This window comes from Mauremys mutica, chromosome 8, assembly GCF_020497125.1.
Source record: "Mauremys mutica isolate MM-2020 ecotype Southern chromosome 8, ASM2049712v1, whole genome shotgun sequence".
Taxonomy (NCBI): Eukaryota; Metazoa; Chordata; order Testudines; family Geoemydidae; genus Mauremys; species Mauremys mutica.
This window is the reverse complement of record NC_059079.1, coordinates 61,362,441-61,377,336: the sequence shown is the minus strand read 5'-3', so window position 1 is coordinate 61,377,336 and position 14,896 is coordinate 61,362,441. Positions and strand designations below refer to the sequence as shown.

The 14,896-nt window shown below is 43.7% G+C and overlaps 1 protein-coding gene across 5 annotated transcripts in view; it reads left to right on the top strand.

Moving 5' to 3' along the window:
- RABGAP1L (RAB GTPase activating protein 1 like) overlaps positions 1–14,896 on the top strand; it is a 541,073-nt gene that overhangs the window by 55,671 nt on the left and 470,506 nt on the right. For all 5 annotated transcript variants that reach the window (XM_045026098.1, XM_045026099.1, XM_045026100.1 and 2 more), the window contains exons 3-7: positions 3,254–3,446; positions 4,925–5,135; positions 7,716–7,890; positions 13,202–13,362; positions 14,720–14,830. In XM_045026098.1, coding sequence (XP_044882033.1) covers positions 3,254–3,446; positions 4,925–5,135; positions 7,716–7,890; positions 13,202–13,362; positions 14,720–14,830 — 851 coding nt within the window. The remainder of the gene's footprint in view (positions 1–3,253; positions 3,447–4,924; positions 5,136–7,715; positions 7,891–13,201; positions 13,363–14,719; positions 14,831–14,896) is intronic.

Here is a 14,896-nt window from a genome sequence, read left to right as displayed (position 1 = left end):
AGCCTCGACATGCGTAGGGCCCTCGCTTTTTACATAGAGCGAACGAAGCCTTTCCGCCGTTCGCCTCAGCTCTTTGTGGCGGTAGCAGATCACATGAAGGGCATGCCAGTCTCTTCCCAGCGGATTTCGACCTGGGTGACGTCATGTATCAAGACATGCTACGAGCTCGCTCAGGTTCCAGCTGGTCATCTCTCCGCTCACTCTACAAGAGCGCAAGCCTCTTCTGCTGCCTTCCTGGCCCATGTCCCCATTCAGGACATCTGTTGAGCGGCGACCTGGTCGTCAATTCACACCTTTGCTTCCCACTACGCACTGGTGCAACAGTCCAGAGACGATGCAGCCTTCGGCTCAGCAGTCTTACACTCTGCCACGTCTCACTCCGACCCCACCGCCTAGGTAAGGCTTGGGAATCACCTAACTGGAATACATAGGAGCAATCACTCGAAGAAGAAAAGACGGTTACTCACCATTGTAACTGTTGTTCTTCGAGATGTGTTGCTCCTATCCATTCCAGACCTGCCCTCCTTCCCCACTGTCGGAGTAGCCGGCAAGAAGGAACTGAGGAGCGGACGGGTCGGCTGGGGTATATATCTAGCGCTATAGCGGCGCCACTCCAGGGGGCGCCCAGCCGACCCACCGAGTGTTGCTAGGGTAAAAATCTTCCGACGAGCGTGCACGCGGCGTGCGCACACCCTAACTGGAATGGATAGGAGCAACACATCTCGAAGAACAACAGTTACAATGGTGAGTAACCGTCTTTTTTAAGGTCTTTAAATCTAGTTTTGCAAGTACTCACCAAGTCCATTAAACAGTGGTTTGCTGGGTGGTTGGGTGTAGGCTTTTAAAAATTTGTTTGTTAAAATTTAATTTAAATTAAAAAAAAACACATATATTTATTTTAAGGTAGCTCTTAGATGAGATTTAGAATTTGTTTCCTGGGAAAAACACAACCTTCCACCTGAGTCAGTTTTTCTTTGCCCTCTTTCTACCCCAAGCCACCTCAGACATGAGAAGCACTGAAATGTTTTGGATGTGGTCAAGGAAGTGAAGTTTTACTTGCATAGAACAAAGCCCTGGGGAAAGTCTGATGCAAATTTGTCTTTATATGGAGGATCTAAAAAAGTGAATAGTTAGGCCTAAAAATTGCATGACTATCTTGACTTATCAGTTATACAATAAGACTCCTCCCACATGAGTGTGCGCACACACTAGCAGGACTACTTTATGGACTCAGCAACGCAGAGAATCTTTGAGGAGATGTGTTGGGTTTCAGTGTACTTGGTTTTCAGTGCTCTGTTCTACTAAGCCAGGGGTTCTTAAATTTCATTGCACCATGACCCCCTTCTGACAACAAAAATTATGACCTGACCCCAGGAGCAGGGACCGAAGCCTGAGCCTGCCCGAGCCCTGCCGCCCTGGGTGGGTGGGGGCCAAAGCCGAAGCCCGTGCCCCACCCCTCAGGTGAGTGGGGGCAAAGCCGAAGCTCAAGGGCTTCAGCCCCAGGCAGGGGGCTTGTAACCTGAGCCCCGCCATCCAGGGTTGAAGCCCTCAGACTTTGGTCCCGGGCCCCAGCAAGTGTAAGGCAGCCCTGGAGACTCCATTAAAACAGGGTTGTGACCCACCTTGGGGTCCCGACCCACCTTGGGGTCCCGACCCACAGTTTGAAAACCACTGTACTAGCCCGTATAAGATGCAAACTCATCCAATGCAGCTATCAGATATTGGAAGACTTCAGTTTTTCTTTCCCTTCGATTTGATGGATGTCTTTTTACTGCTTGCTGTTTCCTATAAGCACTTGTCTCATGGGGGCAATGGCTGTTTATATGGGAGAAACATAAAAGTAGTTTCCTTACTGTAATTTTATCATCTTTAAGCTTCTAGTGCATTGTCCGAAACCACTCCCTTATAAGAGCTTATTTGAATGTGAATTATTCTTCACTTTAGTTGGCAAGTAACTGACAGATGCGGGGGGAGGGAAAGCTCAGTAGGAATATTATTCTCTTCATCCAAAATGTGTGACAAGGTAGGAAACTTGTCAATACTTGACTGACAGAGCACTGTGCTCCCACTCAAAGAATAGAGAAAATTATGTTGAGGAAATTAAATTTAAATTAACTTTCAGTGGAGCTCAAAGTTGAACTGTCCTGAGGAGATGGCAGATATGAAAATGTCTCTCCGAGGTAGTTGTCCCAACTGACTAGATGTGTTTTGTTATGATTAGGTAGTTTCCCTTTTTTCTCAATATAGAAACTGAATTGAACAACAGTTTTACTATTGTCTGAACACCTGGAGAAAGCTCTATTTCTAATTCTCAGTTATTTTTAAAAATAAAGATAAATGAAAATAGAATAAGGAACAAAACCTCCAAATTAATTTTGCCATTCATTACAGTTATATATTAAAAATGAGGGGAGAAGGATATACCTAATTACACTTTATTTTTTGTTTCAGAGTAGCAGCTGTGTTAGTCTGTATCCGCAAAAAGAACAGGAGTACTTGTGGCACCTTAGAGACTAACAAATTTATTTCAGCATAAGCTTTCGTGGGCTACAGCTCACTTGTTCGGATGCATAGAATGGAACTCACAGACAGGAGATATTTATACATACAGAGAACATGAAAAGGTGGAAGTACGTGAAGTATGTGTACTTTTCATTTTCTCTGTATGTATAAATATCTCCTGTCTGTGTGTTCCATTCTATGCATCTGAAGAAGTGAGCTGTAGCCCACGAAAGCTTATGCTGAAATAAATTTGTTAGTCTCTAAGGTGCCACAAGTACTCCTGTTCTTTTTATTTTTTGTGTGTGCCTCTTAATAAAATACCTGAGTATAGCACACATTCATGACTCATGGATGCTATTTTAATACTATATAAAGTACTTGGAGAGGTGAAATCTGTAATGTATATAGTCAAAGATTTGAGGAAATATAAATTGTCATTACCTGAGCAGTTATACTGGATGCTGCATTGTAATACTGGATGTTGGAACCTTTGGTAATCAGATATATACTTCCATTGTGCACATTTTATTTGTTGGTTTAATGAACATGGATTAGCCTTGGGTGAATTCATGGCTTTAGCCACATGAGTAACATGGGTATCTGGTATAATTAGTTGAAGTGTTATTTGGCAAAATGTCATTAAAAAAATAAATCAAATTTTAAAATACTTTTCAAATATTTATGTAATATCTCTTAAGGTAAAAGTAGCAGTCAGTTTTTAAGTCTTTTTTGTGTCTTGTCCTTCGTACAGATATATTCAAATGGAGATGAACAGCTGGAGAAAGCCATGGAAGAGATACTGAGAGATTCTGAAAAAGGCCAAATAAGTTATACTACTGACTGTAAAGACTCCAATGATGCTTGTAGACAGTCAGCTGAGGATGTGTCAGCCAGTCAGACAAACCAACCTTCTTTACATCTAATTCTGGACCCTTCCACGACAGGTACTGGTTAAGATATTTTTGGGTAGGTAATGAAGTTATGGTATGAAACTGAGCAAAGGAAAAATTGAGATGAGTCTGACTATGCAGAGGTCTGATACTAGTCTCAGGAATCCCCAGACCGGGGGAAGGTGGGGAGAAAACCTCATGTTTCTGAGGGCTTGGCTACGCTTGCAGGTGTGCAGCGCTGGGAGTTACAGCTGTCTTCGTACAGCTGTGTAGGGAAAGCGCTGGAGTGTGGCCACACTGACAGCTACCAGCGCTGCAGTGTGGCCACATTTACAGCATTTGCAGCGCTGCTGGGAGTGGTGCATTATGGGCAGCTATCCCAGCGTTCAAGTGGCTGCAACGTGCTTTTCAAAAGAGGGGTGGGGTGGAGTGTGACAGGGAGCATGGGGGAGAGAGAGAGAGAGTGGATTTTTGGAGCTGACACTGTGTCAGCTCCCTGCCTTACAAATTCTGACCATTTCCCTGACCCCTCATTCACTCTTAAATGCAAATAGCCTGCAGACCAGATAAGCAGCTGCTCCGAGGGACTTCCTCCCCCCCTCCCCCGCAGTGCTGTTTCTCTCCTCAAGCAAACACTAGCTGTAGACATTCATCCCCCTGCCTGCCTCATTCACAGCAAACAGGAGCTGTGTTTGTTTTTTAGATAAGCAGCTCTGGGAGCCCGGAGTTCACAACAAAACAAAGAGAGTTCTTTAGTTAAAAGCATTATGGGAAAATTCTGGAGGCCAATTACAGCGCTTTTGGTGGCTACACTGATGGAGCAGTGCTGCATCACCAGCGCTGCAATAGTTATACCTGAGGCAGAGCAGGAGTACAGCCAGCGCTGCAGCCAGGGAGATGCAGCGCTGTATGTGCCTTGCAAGTGCGGACGGTGAGTAAGTTGCAGCGCTGTAAACCCACCACCAGCGCTGCAACTCTCCAGTGTAGCCAAGCCCTGAGATTTTGAGCTTCTCTGGCCCCTCTCTAGCCTTCCTCTCTCCCCCTCCTGTCTGTCTTTTAACTGTCCTCAGCTGACTAGCTGAATTACCTTGCTAATTGCTCAATCATCCAGTCATTAACCAATTATCTCCACATTATGGCCCATGTGGGGATGCTTGCAGAGTGCTCAGATTGATGAATCAACCTTAGGCTACTCTCACTCATTCAGTAAGCTATACCTGTAATCAGTATGGAGAGATTGACACTAAATATGGAGATGGTCTTAAAATGTCTTGATTGATTGGTTTTTAACCCGACTACCCCACACTCATTTATTACTGCAAAAGCTTCACAAATATGAAATGGCCATAATTCAGTATCACTGCACTTTCAGGTCCATGTGATCAATGTCTAGGGTAGTGCTTTAGGGAGCCTGTTCAGATACAGTGATAGTTTTTTAGCTTTACAAATGTAGGCTTTCAGCTTTTAACTTGCACTAATTTAATGCAATGGCTGAGAGTTTTATTGTTATCTTATATTTTCTTCATTTTCAGAAATCTCGGCACCTAGACCCTGTTCCCCTAATGAACTCCCAGAAGAGGACAGTGTATTATTTAACAAATTGATGTATCTAGGTTCTATGAAGGTTTCCGCTCCTCGTAGTGAGTCAGAAGCTCTACGTGCTATGGAAGCTTTGAAATCCTCATGCCAGTCCTCTTTTCCTGTGACTCTCTATGTTCCGAATATCCCAGAAGGCTCTGTAAGGTGAACTACAATGGTACTTCACTACTTAGGCAGACACAAAGGGTTCAGATTCTGACCTGGGTTGCAAACACTGGGCTTCCAGTGAAGTTGAACTGCATAGGTCTGTCCAGAAGCATAATTTGTCACAAACTCCGTTTGCTGAAGAATATGATAAAATGAATAAAAATCAAGGATATTTAAACCAATAGGTAAAACATCCAGTGAGAAAAATGCATAAGTTGAATTTAGAATCTTGAACCCTTTAATATTAAACTAGTTTTATTGTATGATGATGGTAGGACTAGGTCATATAAATTTAATTTCCCTGATGCATTGTATGAGACAAAATCGCTACCTTCTTTTAATTTGTAGCAAATTTGAAATATTCTAGATTGTGTTCAACAGATCACACTGTATAATGAGAAATATTCAGCCTGTCCATACAGAATAAACATACCTAAAGTTGAAATCAGTGAACATCACCTTTGAGAAGTTCTTGAGTGTGCTTTATTTCTGTAACCAAAAGCATGCTCAAATTATTTGCATTTTCCTATATACAGTGTTTGTAATTGCAAACTCTATAAAGGTCTTGCAAGCAGTTAGCCTTACAGTAATAGTCCCAAAAAGTCCTGTATGCTCACTAAATGGAGTATTTTTGAAGACTGCAAAAGTAATGTGTACTTGCAAAAGGGCAGCTGCGAAGATTCTATTGCTGACCATTGTGTAGGGCTATTAGTAGTGCCATTCTTTCAGTTCATAATTTCAATCTATGACAATAACCTTTTAAGAGGGTAATCATACGTTTGATCTTGGTACTGTGACCCAAATTCAGAACTGAAGTAAGTGGGCACAGATCCCATTGATTTAAATGATAGTTTTATCTGGTTTATACTGATTTTATAGATGTTGTGCTTGAGCTTAATTCTGTAAATACATTATAAGATATAAGTGCATATTGTAGGTCCTGTTACATAAAGTGAAGATGCTCAATGTTTTTTCCATAAGGAAATTATGTGTATTAGACAAGTTTGCCTCCTTTGGAAAAGACCCACCTCTTTGTTAGCTTTCCCTTACTGACTCTGCTTTTCATTGTTACTGTAGTTAGTTTCCCTGGCACCCATTTCTTAAAGCAAAAACAAATAAAATTACCTTCATTAAATAGGTTCTTTCAGTAATCTGGTTTTCCTGCACAATAAAATATTTGTTACTGTTCTTGGCGGAAACCACAAGGTGGCGCCTTGGAAATGCTTCCAGGCTAATATATAATTGGAAATGATGTGACTTTGCTAAAGCATCAGACTTGCAGGTGTCATGCAAGAGAGAAATCAAGGGAAATGGAGAGAGAGAGGGTTCATTTCTAACAGAAAAAATATACACATCATTGGTACTTGTGTATTTTGCTGATCTGTGGCTGCTTTGACCCACTTCATGAAAAACTTAGAGACCTACTTTTCTGTTTAAATAAAAATGTGTATTAATGCAATGCATATTATATATAGCAGATTATTCCCTAAATCAGAAAAGTCACCTTTTACATAAAGTATTAGTTTAAATGTGGACTGAGATAGCAAATTATGTTAGCAACGTTGGAAAGCTTGAGGCATCAGCATAGTCTAGTGTTTGGAGAAATTCAATTTATAAGATGTATAGAAATCACTTGGAGTAGCATACCTGCAGTGTTGGTAACTTTTGCCAAATTCTAGAAAGGAAGCCTTTCACACATTCGAGCTAAAGTTAGCTTCAAGTGATTTTATTCTAAACACCGTTGAATATGGGTATTTTTTCTAGCCCTAGACTGACTTTTCGAAAGGAGCTGGTGCTTGGGTATGATAAGACAGGGGAATTATCACCAGTTTCTTCAGGGCACTTCCAAGACCTTCCTTGGGCAGAAACATTTCTTTATGAAATGCAGGAGCTGGAGTTGCCTTGAGGTTTATTACTTTTGGCTGGATTTTTTCATATTGATGGTTGTCAGGAGGTAGTACGCCCCAATTTTATACAAAAATAAAATATCAGGCCCTTAAAATAGCTTGCAGGACAGGGTAAAGGAAATCTTGATCAGAAGTTGACCTCAAATGGGGGTCATGTGCCTTTTATTGATATTTTTGGAGAAGATATTAAGGTCAGTTTTCACCATTATTTGACATTTCAGCAGTCTACAGCATAACAGCCTACATTTCAGACTACTAATAACTTCTCAGACAGGAAGTTTACAGAATCTCCCTTTGCTGAACTTCTGGGCCTGTATCTATATAAAGTGCATTTTCACAATTTCTGTGGTTCCTAGTTAACAAAACCCTTTGACTCTAGTGATGAACTGCAGAGCAGTGATTTTTATGATGAATACTGGTCCTATATAATTTAGGGTAATATATGCTTCCTATTTTATTTTGATATAAATTGTATTGAAACAAATGTTGTTGAAACTGAACATTTTTATTGCTTATATTTCTTAATTGTATTTTAATGTTGGGTGCTTACATTGAATAGTAGTTATACTTTGCATAATAGCTCATTCAGTTACAGAAAGAAGCTGGTGGGTATCTTTATTTGGTTCTAGTTTATTTGACTAACTTCATGTTTGTCACTTCACCCCTGCAGAATAATAGACCAAACCAGCAATACGGAGATAGCCTCTTTCCCAATCTATAAGATATTGTTCTGTGCACGTGGACAAAATGGAACTGCAGAGAGTGACTGCTTCGCATTTACTGAAAGCTACTGTGGAACAGAGGAGTTCCAGATTCATGTTTTCTCCTGTGAGATTAAAGAGGCAGTAAGTATAAAATACTACCACAGTGACTTGTTACCGAATATAATAAAGGCATTTTCTATGAATGTCTCCAGTCTTTAAATATATACTATCACATTTTGTCATGTAAAATCAACCTCAATACTTTGGCGTGTGTGCAGTAGATTTCACAAGATGTGCAGCTATGTGTTCTTGAATATTAAAATAATTTAGGAAGTTACTTTAATACCTTTTACCAAAGTTTATATCTTGCAGTGGGTCCTGTCCAAACATAGTCCTAGCTTACAATGTATTGCACTACAATGTAATGGGGAGATTTGGGAGAAAATCCTTTGCTCCTGCTTTGAGTCTGGTTTGAGAGTACCAAGGAGATAGTGTACTAGGGCCCTGGAGTTATAAAGGAACATCTTAAAGCCTTCAGTAGGGATTCCTCTAGATGGTTAAAGAAGAGCATTGGGACATTTGAAAGAGCAGACTTCTGCTTTCCTTGAGTTAATGATGATCAGCACAATATTGGGTCTTGAGGGTGGAAACAGAAAAAAGGAAAAAGTAAAGCGAATGTAGGTTTAGGACCTGGCAGGTACAAACACTAAGCTGTAGAGATTTTTAAATGTAAAAATAATTACAACAACAAAATCTGCAGGTCATTTAGCAACAAAATCACATTCATGAACTGTGTGGGCCAGTGGTTTTTCAACCTTTTTTCATTTGTGGACCCTTAAAAATTTTTGAATGAAGGTGCGGACCCCTTTGGAAATTAAACCTGTGGTCCACAGATCCCTACCATAGTAGTCCTTGGGCTTGGCTACACTTGAGAGTTGCAGCGCTGGTGGAGGCTTTCCAGCGCTGCAATTAGTAACCGTCCACACCTGTAAGGCACATCCAGCACTGGAACTCCCTGGCTGCAGCGCTGGCTGAACACCTGGTCTGCTTGGGGTGTAGCGAGTGCAGCGCTGGTGATCCAGCGCTGCTCATCAGGTGTGGACACACACCAGCGCTGTAATTGGCCTCCAGGGTATTAGGAGATATCCCAGAATTCCTGTTCAGCCACTCTGCTCATCAGTTTGCACTCTACTGCTCTGGCCTCAGGTGACCCGCCCTTTAAATGCCCCGGGAATTTTAAAAATCCCCTTCCTGTTTGCTGCAGCCAGGTGTGGAGTGCAATCAGTTAATCTTTTCAGGTGACCATGCCTCCACGCGGCAAACGAGCCCCAGCATGGAGCAATGGCGAGTTGCTGGACCTCATTAGTGTTTGGGGGGAGGAAGCTGTGCAGTCCCAGCTGCGCTCCAGCCGTAGGAATTATGATACCTTTGGGCAGGTATCAAGGTCCATGCTGGATAGGGGCCATGAGCGGGACGCGCTGCAATGCAGGGTTAAAGTAAAGGAGCTGCGGAGTGCCTATTACAAAGCCCGTGAGGGAAACCGCCGCTCCGGTGCTGCCCCCACGACCTGCCGTTTTTACAGGGAGATGGACGTGATACTTGGGGGTGACCCCACTGCCAATCCGACGACCACGATGGACACTTCTGAGCAGGATGGGGGAAAGGAGCAGCAGGAGGAGGAGGAGGAGGGGGGGGAGGAGGAAACCGCGAGTGAAGCTACTGGGATGGGGGAAGACACCCCAGAGTCCCAGGAGGCATGCAGCCAGGAGCTCTTCTCAAGCCAGGAGGAAGGTAGCCAATCGCAGCAGCCAGCACTTGCTGAAGGACAAGCAGAGGAGCGGGTTACCGGTAAGCGGCTTTTATTTTCAGGGTGGAAATGTTTCGGGAGAGGAGGGGGGGTTAGGGCTGCATGCATGCATGCCTAGATGTGGAATAGCCCATTGATGTGGTCTATCACGTCGTGGTAATCGGCTGCAGTAATCTCCTCAAAAGTTTCAGCCAGAGCGTGGGCAATGTGCCTGCGCAGGTTTATAGGGAGAGCCGCTGTGGTCCTTGTCCCAGTCAGGCTAACACGTCCGCGCCACTGTGCCGCGAGGGGTGGAGGGACCATTGCTGCACACAGGCAAGCTGCATAGGGGCCAGGGCGGAATCCGCATTGCTGTAGAAGACCTTCCCGCTCTTCCCTGGTGACCTGCAGCAGCGAGATATCTTCCAGGAGTAACTCCTGTGGAAAATGTTGGGAGACTGTTCAGTGCAGATCCCCCCTGTAGCTGTTTGCTGTCCCCAACACACAGAAACTCCTGCACAGCCCTGAAGCAATCAGTACCCCTTACTCATCATTTTGTGGCTCCTGTTGTGTTGTGTGCTCTTTTTTGGTATGGGAAAAGTATGCTAAAGTGAAGACTGTAAACTCCTTCAGTGTGTGGGAATTACTGTCTGGATGAGATAATGAACAATGCTACCCTGTTAACTGTTGCCATTTTTGCCTTTCAAAAAGCGACCTTGACTGCTGGACTGCCTGGCTCCACCACTGCACAAAGACTACAAAATCTGAGGAAGAAGCCGCGAAAAAACAAGGAAGACATGCTGAAAACAGTTATTGATCACTCTGCTAGAGAAAGTAAAAACCTGCAGGACTGGAGAGAAAGTGAAAGCAGGATCCACCAGAGAAATTGGCGGAGAAACGCAGTGGCCAAGAGGAAAAGCACAAAGCAGCTGCTAGGCATCCTGGCGCGCCAAGCGGACTCTATCCAGTCACTCGTAGCCATGCAGGCAGAGCACTACCGTGCTGCCCCCCCACTCCCCCGTCCCAAAGCTTTTTCCCTTCTGCCCCAATGTCAGCTCCAACCCCCCTTCCCCAGCATCCAGGTTCTTACCACCACCAGCTGCCTCCAACACCTGTACGTTCACCAACCAGCCCTGAGAACTACGACCCTTACCCTCTGCACTCAACCCCCATCACCATGCAGTATATGCACACTGAAGTGCAGCAGCCATTGCACAGCACTGCAGACAGGACATATGCAAACTTGTGACTGTACAGTTCACCCACCCACCCCCCTGCCCTAGGTTCCTGAAATATTGTGTGTCTGTCAACAAAGTATTTTTCTATTCAATAAAATAAATCTTGGCTTTGAAAACAGTCTTTATTATTGCATAGTGAAAGATACCTTATCCCAGTAAAGAAACAGTCACTGGAAATCATGTTAGGGATAATAGAATCCTAACAGTGTAACCACTGCACTTCACTCCCATGCAAGGCAGCAAATATTACTGTTGGCTTTCAGCCTCAAATTCTTCCCTCAAGGCATCCCTAATCCTTGTAGCCCTGTGCTGGGCTTCTCTAATAGCCCTGGTCTCTGGCTGTGCAAATTCAGCCTCCAGGACCTGAACCTCAGTGGTCCATGCCTGACTGAATGTTTCACCCTTCCCTTCACAAATATTATGGAGGGTACAGCATGCGGATATAACCGCGGGGATGCTGCTTTCCCCCAAGTCTAGCTTCCCATACAAGGACCGCCAGCGGGCTTTTAAACGCCCAAAAGCACACTCCACAGTCATTCGGCACCGGCTCAGCCTGTAGTTGAACCGGTCCTTGCTCCTGTCAAGCTTCCCTGTATAGGGTTTCATGAGCCAAGGCAGTAACGGGTAAGCGGGGTCTCCAAGGATCACAATGGGCATTTCGACGTCCCCTACTGTGATCTTCCTGTCTGGGAAATAAGTCCCTGCCTGCATCTTCCTGAACAGGCCACTGTTCCGAAAGATGCGTGCATCATGCACCTTTCCAGGCCAGCCTGTGTAAATGTCAATGAAACGCCCACGGTGATCCACAAGCGCCTGTAGAACCATAGAGAAATACCCTTTCCGATTAACGTACTCTGATACTAGGTGGGGGGGTGCCAGAATAGGAATATGCGTCCCATCTATCGCCCCTCCACAGTTAGGGAAACCCATTTGTGCAAAGCCATCCACAATGTCCTGTACGTTCCCCAGAGTCACGGTTCTTCTTAGCAGGATGCGATTAATGGCCCTGCAAACTTGCATCAACACGATTCCAACGGTCGACTTTCCCACTCCAAACTGGTTCCCGACCGACCGGTAGCTGTCTGGAGTTGCCAGCTTCCAGATTGCAATAGCCACCCGCTTTTCCACCGTCAGGGCAGCTCTCAATCTTGTGTCCTTGCGCCGCAGGGTGGGGGCGAGCTCAGCACACAGTCCCATGAAAGTGGCTTTTCTCATACGAAAGTTCTGCAGCCCCTGCTCGTCATCCCAGACTTCCATGACAATGTGATCCCACCACTCAGTGCTTGTTTTCCGAGCCCAAAAGCGGCGTTCAACGGTGCTGAGCATTTCCGTGAATGCCACAAGCACTGTAGCGTCACACGCGGCAGGCAACTCGATATCATCGATATCATCGTCGGACTCCTCACTGTCACTTTGGAGCTGAAGGAAGAGCTCAACTGCCAAACGTGTTGTGCTGGCGACAGTCATCAGCACAGTCCTCAGCAGCTCGGGCTCCATTTCCCACAGAAATCGCGATTCACAGACAGTAAAACACAGCAAGAGACTCACAATGGCGCCAAACGTGGCCGGAAAAACTGTGACTACTGGGATGTGAAGCGATGCACCACGGGGCGTTGGGACAGGAAGCGGAATGACCCGCACCCTTCCGTCCCCTTCCCACAACCCACAGCGCCAAAATGGGACGAGGTGCTCTGTGGGATAGCTGCCCACAATGCACCTCTCAATACAGCGCTGCAAATGCAGCAAGTGTGGCCACAGTGCAGCGCTGGTAGCGGTCAGTGTGGCCACACACCAGCGCTGTCCCTACACAGCTGCACGACCAGCGCTGTAACTCCCAGCGCTGCAACTTTCAAGTGTAGCCAAGCCCTTAAGCTGAAAACTGACTGAATAGAATTCAACTATAAATGTCTCACATGCTCAGCACGGCGTTTGATGCAGCATGAGAAAGGGTGCTAAACTGTTGTTTTTTATAGTAATGACAACACTTTTGGGTTTTGACCTGTAGGTGGGAGGATTCACATATTTTTGATCAGAAAAATGGAATGACCTTTCTGGGATTTGAAACTTTATTTTCATAGTCACTTTTCATGGACCCTTTAGACATAGTCTGCGGACCACAGGTTGAAAACCACTGGTGTAGGCGAAACTTGCTGACTTAATAATTTTTGAGATATTGAATCAGAAGTGAACACACTTCTGTTACACTAAAACCATGGTATCTCAACACACATTCTTATTAAACATTTGAATTGAGTGAGGGAGGAGGAGAAAATAAAGGTAAAATTATTTCCTTTTAAGAATTTAAAAAAATATGCTTGCTGAGAAATGATCCCTTGAGGGAATACATCACAACTGTGCATGTTCTCCATAGGAAGAGGAATGGATGGCATTAGTGCTCTTATTCTTTTTTTTTCCCTCCCTTTTTCAGGTCAGCCGAATTTTATATAGTTTCTCAACAGCGTTCAGACGGTCTTCCAAACAAGCCTCAGACCATGTTAAGGACTCTGTTCTTCCTACCCCAGATAGTGATGTGTTCACTTTCAGTGTCTCCTTAGAGGTTAAAGAAGATGATGGTAAAGGAAATTTTAGGTAATTTGAAAAACAGAGAAAAATTAGAAGCCTCCATAAAACATGTGCAGCTGTTTTGAGGGATGTGTGGCTAACCAGCATGTAGTGAAGAAACTAGTTTTGGTTAATTTTTTGCTGTATGCTATTTTTTTCTTTATGAGGTTACTGCTTTGTTTGTCTTAAATACATTTTTTGGAAAAGCCTAATCTGATTAAAAAATAAAAAGCAGCATAGAAAAACAATATTAATCAAGTTTTGTAAGTATTTAAAATCCTAGTTCTTGGTGGACATACTCAACTGTGCCTATGGAACTTGGAAAGATAGTTGAGGTCTAGCTTGCTGAAAATTTGTACCAATGTTTTCTAGGGTTTCTTTCAGTACAGTTATTTAACTCTTCTAATTTAGTTTTCATAAGCCAATACATTTGAATCAATATATTAAAGATACAGAAGAAAATCTTAGAAAAATGTCTTGAAGCATTGTGGAGGTGGGAAAGGAAGCAAATTTCACTAAGCATGGGCTGCCTTCTCTTAACACACAGTCCTTTTTGAGTATGATTTAAGACATACAGATATGTGAGAATTTTGGATGGAAAGGGGTAGTAATGGGAATTTTTGTTTTGTGTAATACTTGTTTCTACTTTTATATTTTGCATGGTGCCCAACTATGGGCACGTAATATTCACTGTAACTTAAGATAGCTACTGATTGAGAAGCAGTCTTAAACTATAGTAGATAAAAATGCACATAATAATATCTGCAAACATGAAAATGAAACATACAGAAATTTAGGCCCCTAAGGGTGGGGCAAAGATTTCTTTTGTTCAGTACCAAGCTATTCATTTGCTGATTAAAGGACGAATAAAGGAGAAGAGGAGATATCAAATGATTGCAGACATGGGTGGCACTGGAGGAACTAAGTGGGTGGCTATCACTAGAGCCCTGTGGGTTTTCACAAATATGAAATAACACAACATAAAATGAAATAAAACAAAAAATTTACTCCATGTTGGTGGCTCCTGCTGCTCATGTTCCATGGGTTAGCCAGGCCAAACCCCAGCAGCTCTGCAACTTTGTGCACCAGATCATAACCCCTGGAGTGGGGAGCCAAGCCCAACTCCATGGGAGAGATGGCACCACTGTGGGGTGAGTGTAGGGTGATCTCACTCTACAACACCCCTCCCAAGGCCTCCCACTCCCTTTGGGGGTGGGCCCAGACACCCCTCCCTCTGGGCCTCCCACAATAAAATAAAATGAAATGGCCAAAAAATAAAATGAAAATAATTTGAGGCTCTAGCTATCACCACGTCATATTTCTAATAGTTATCCACTTATATTGTGCTATATCTGTGCAAATGGAACTAATTCTTTCTTTTTAGCCCTGTACCAAAGGACAGAGAGAAATTTTATTTCAAACTGAAACAGGGAATTGATAAGAAAGTTGTGATCACAGTCCAGCAACTCTCAAACAAAGAATTGGCCATTGAAAGGTAAGCATGATATAAAGTAAAACAGGTTAAGTGTAAGAAAATGGTCTCTAATGTGCTTATCATCGC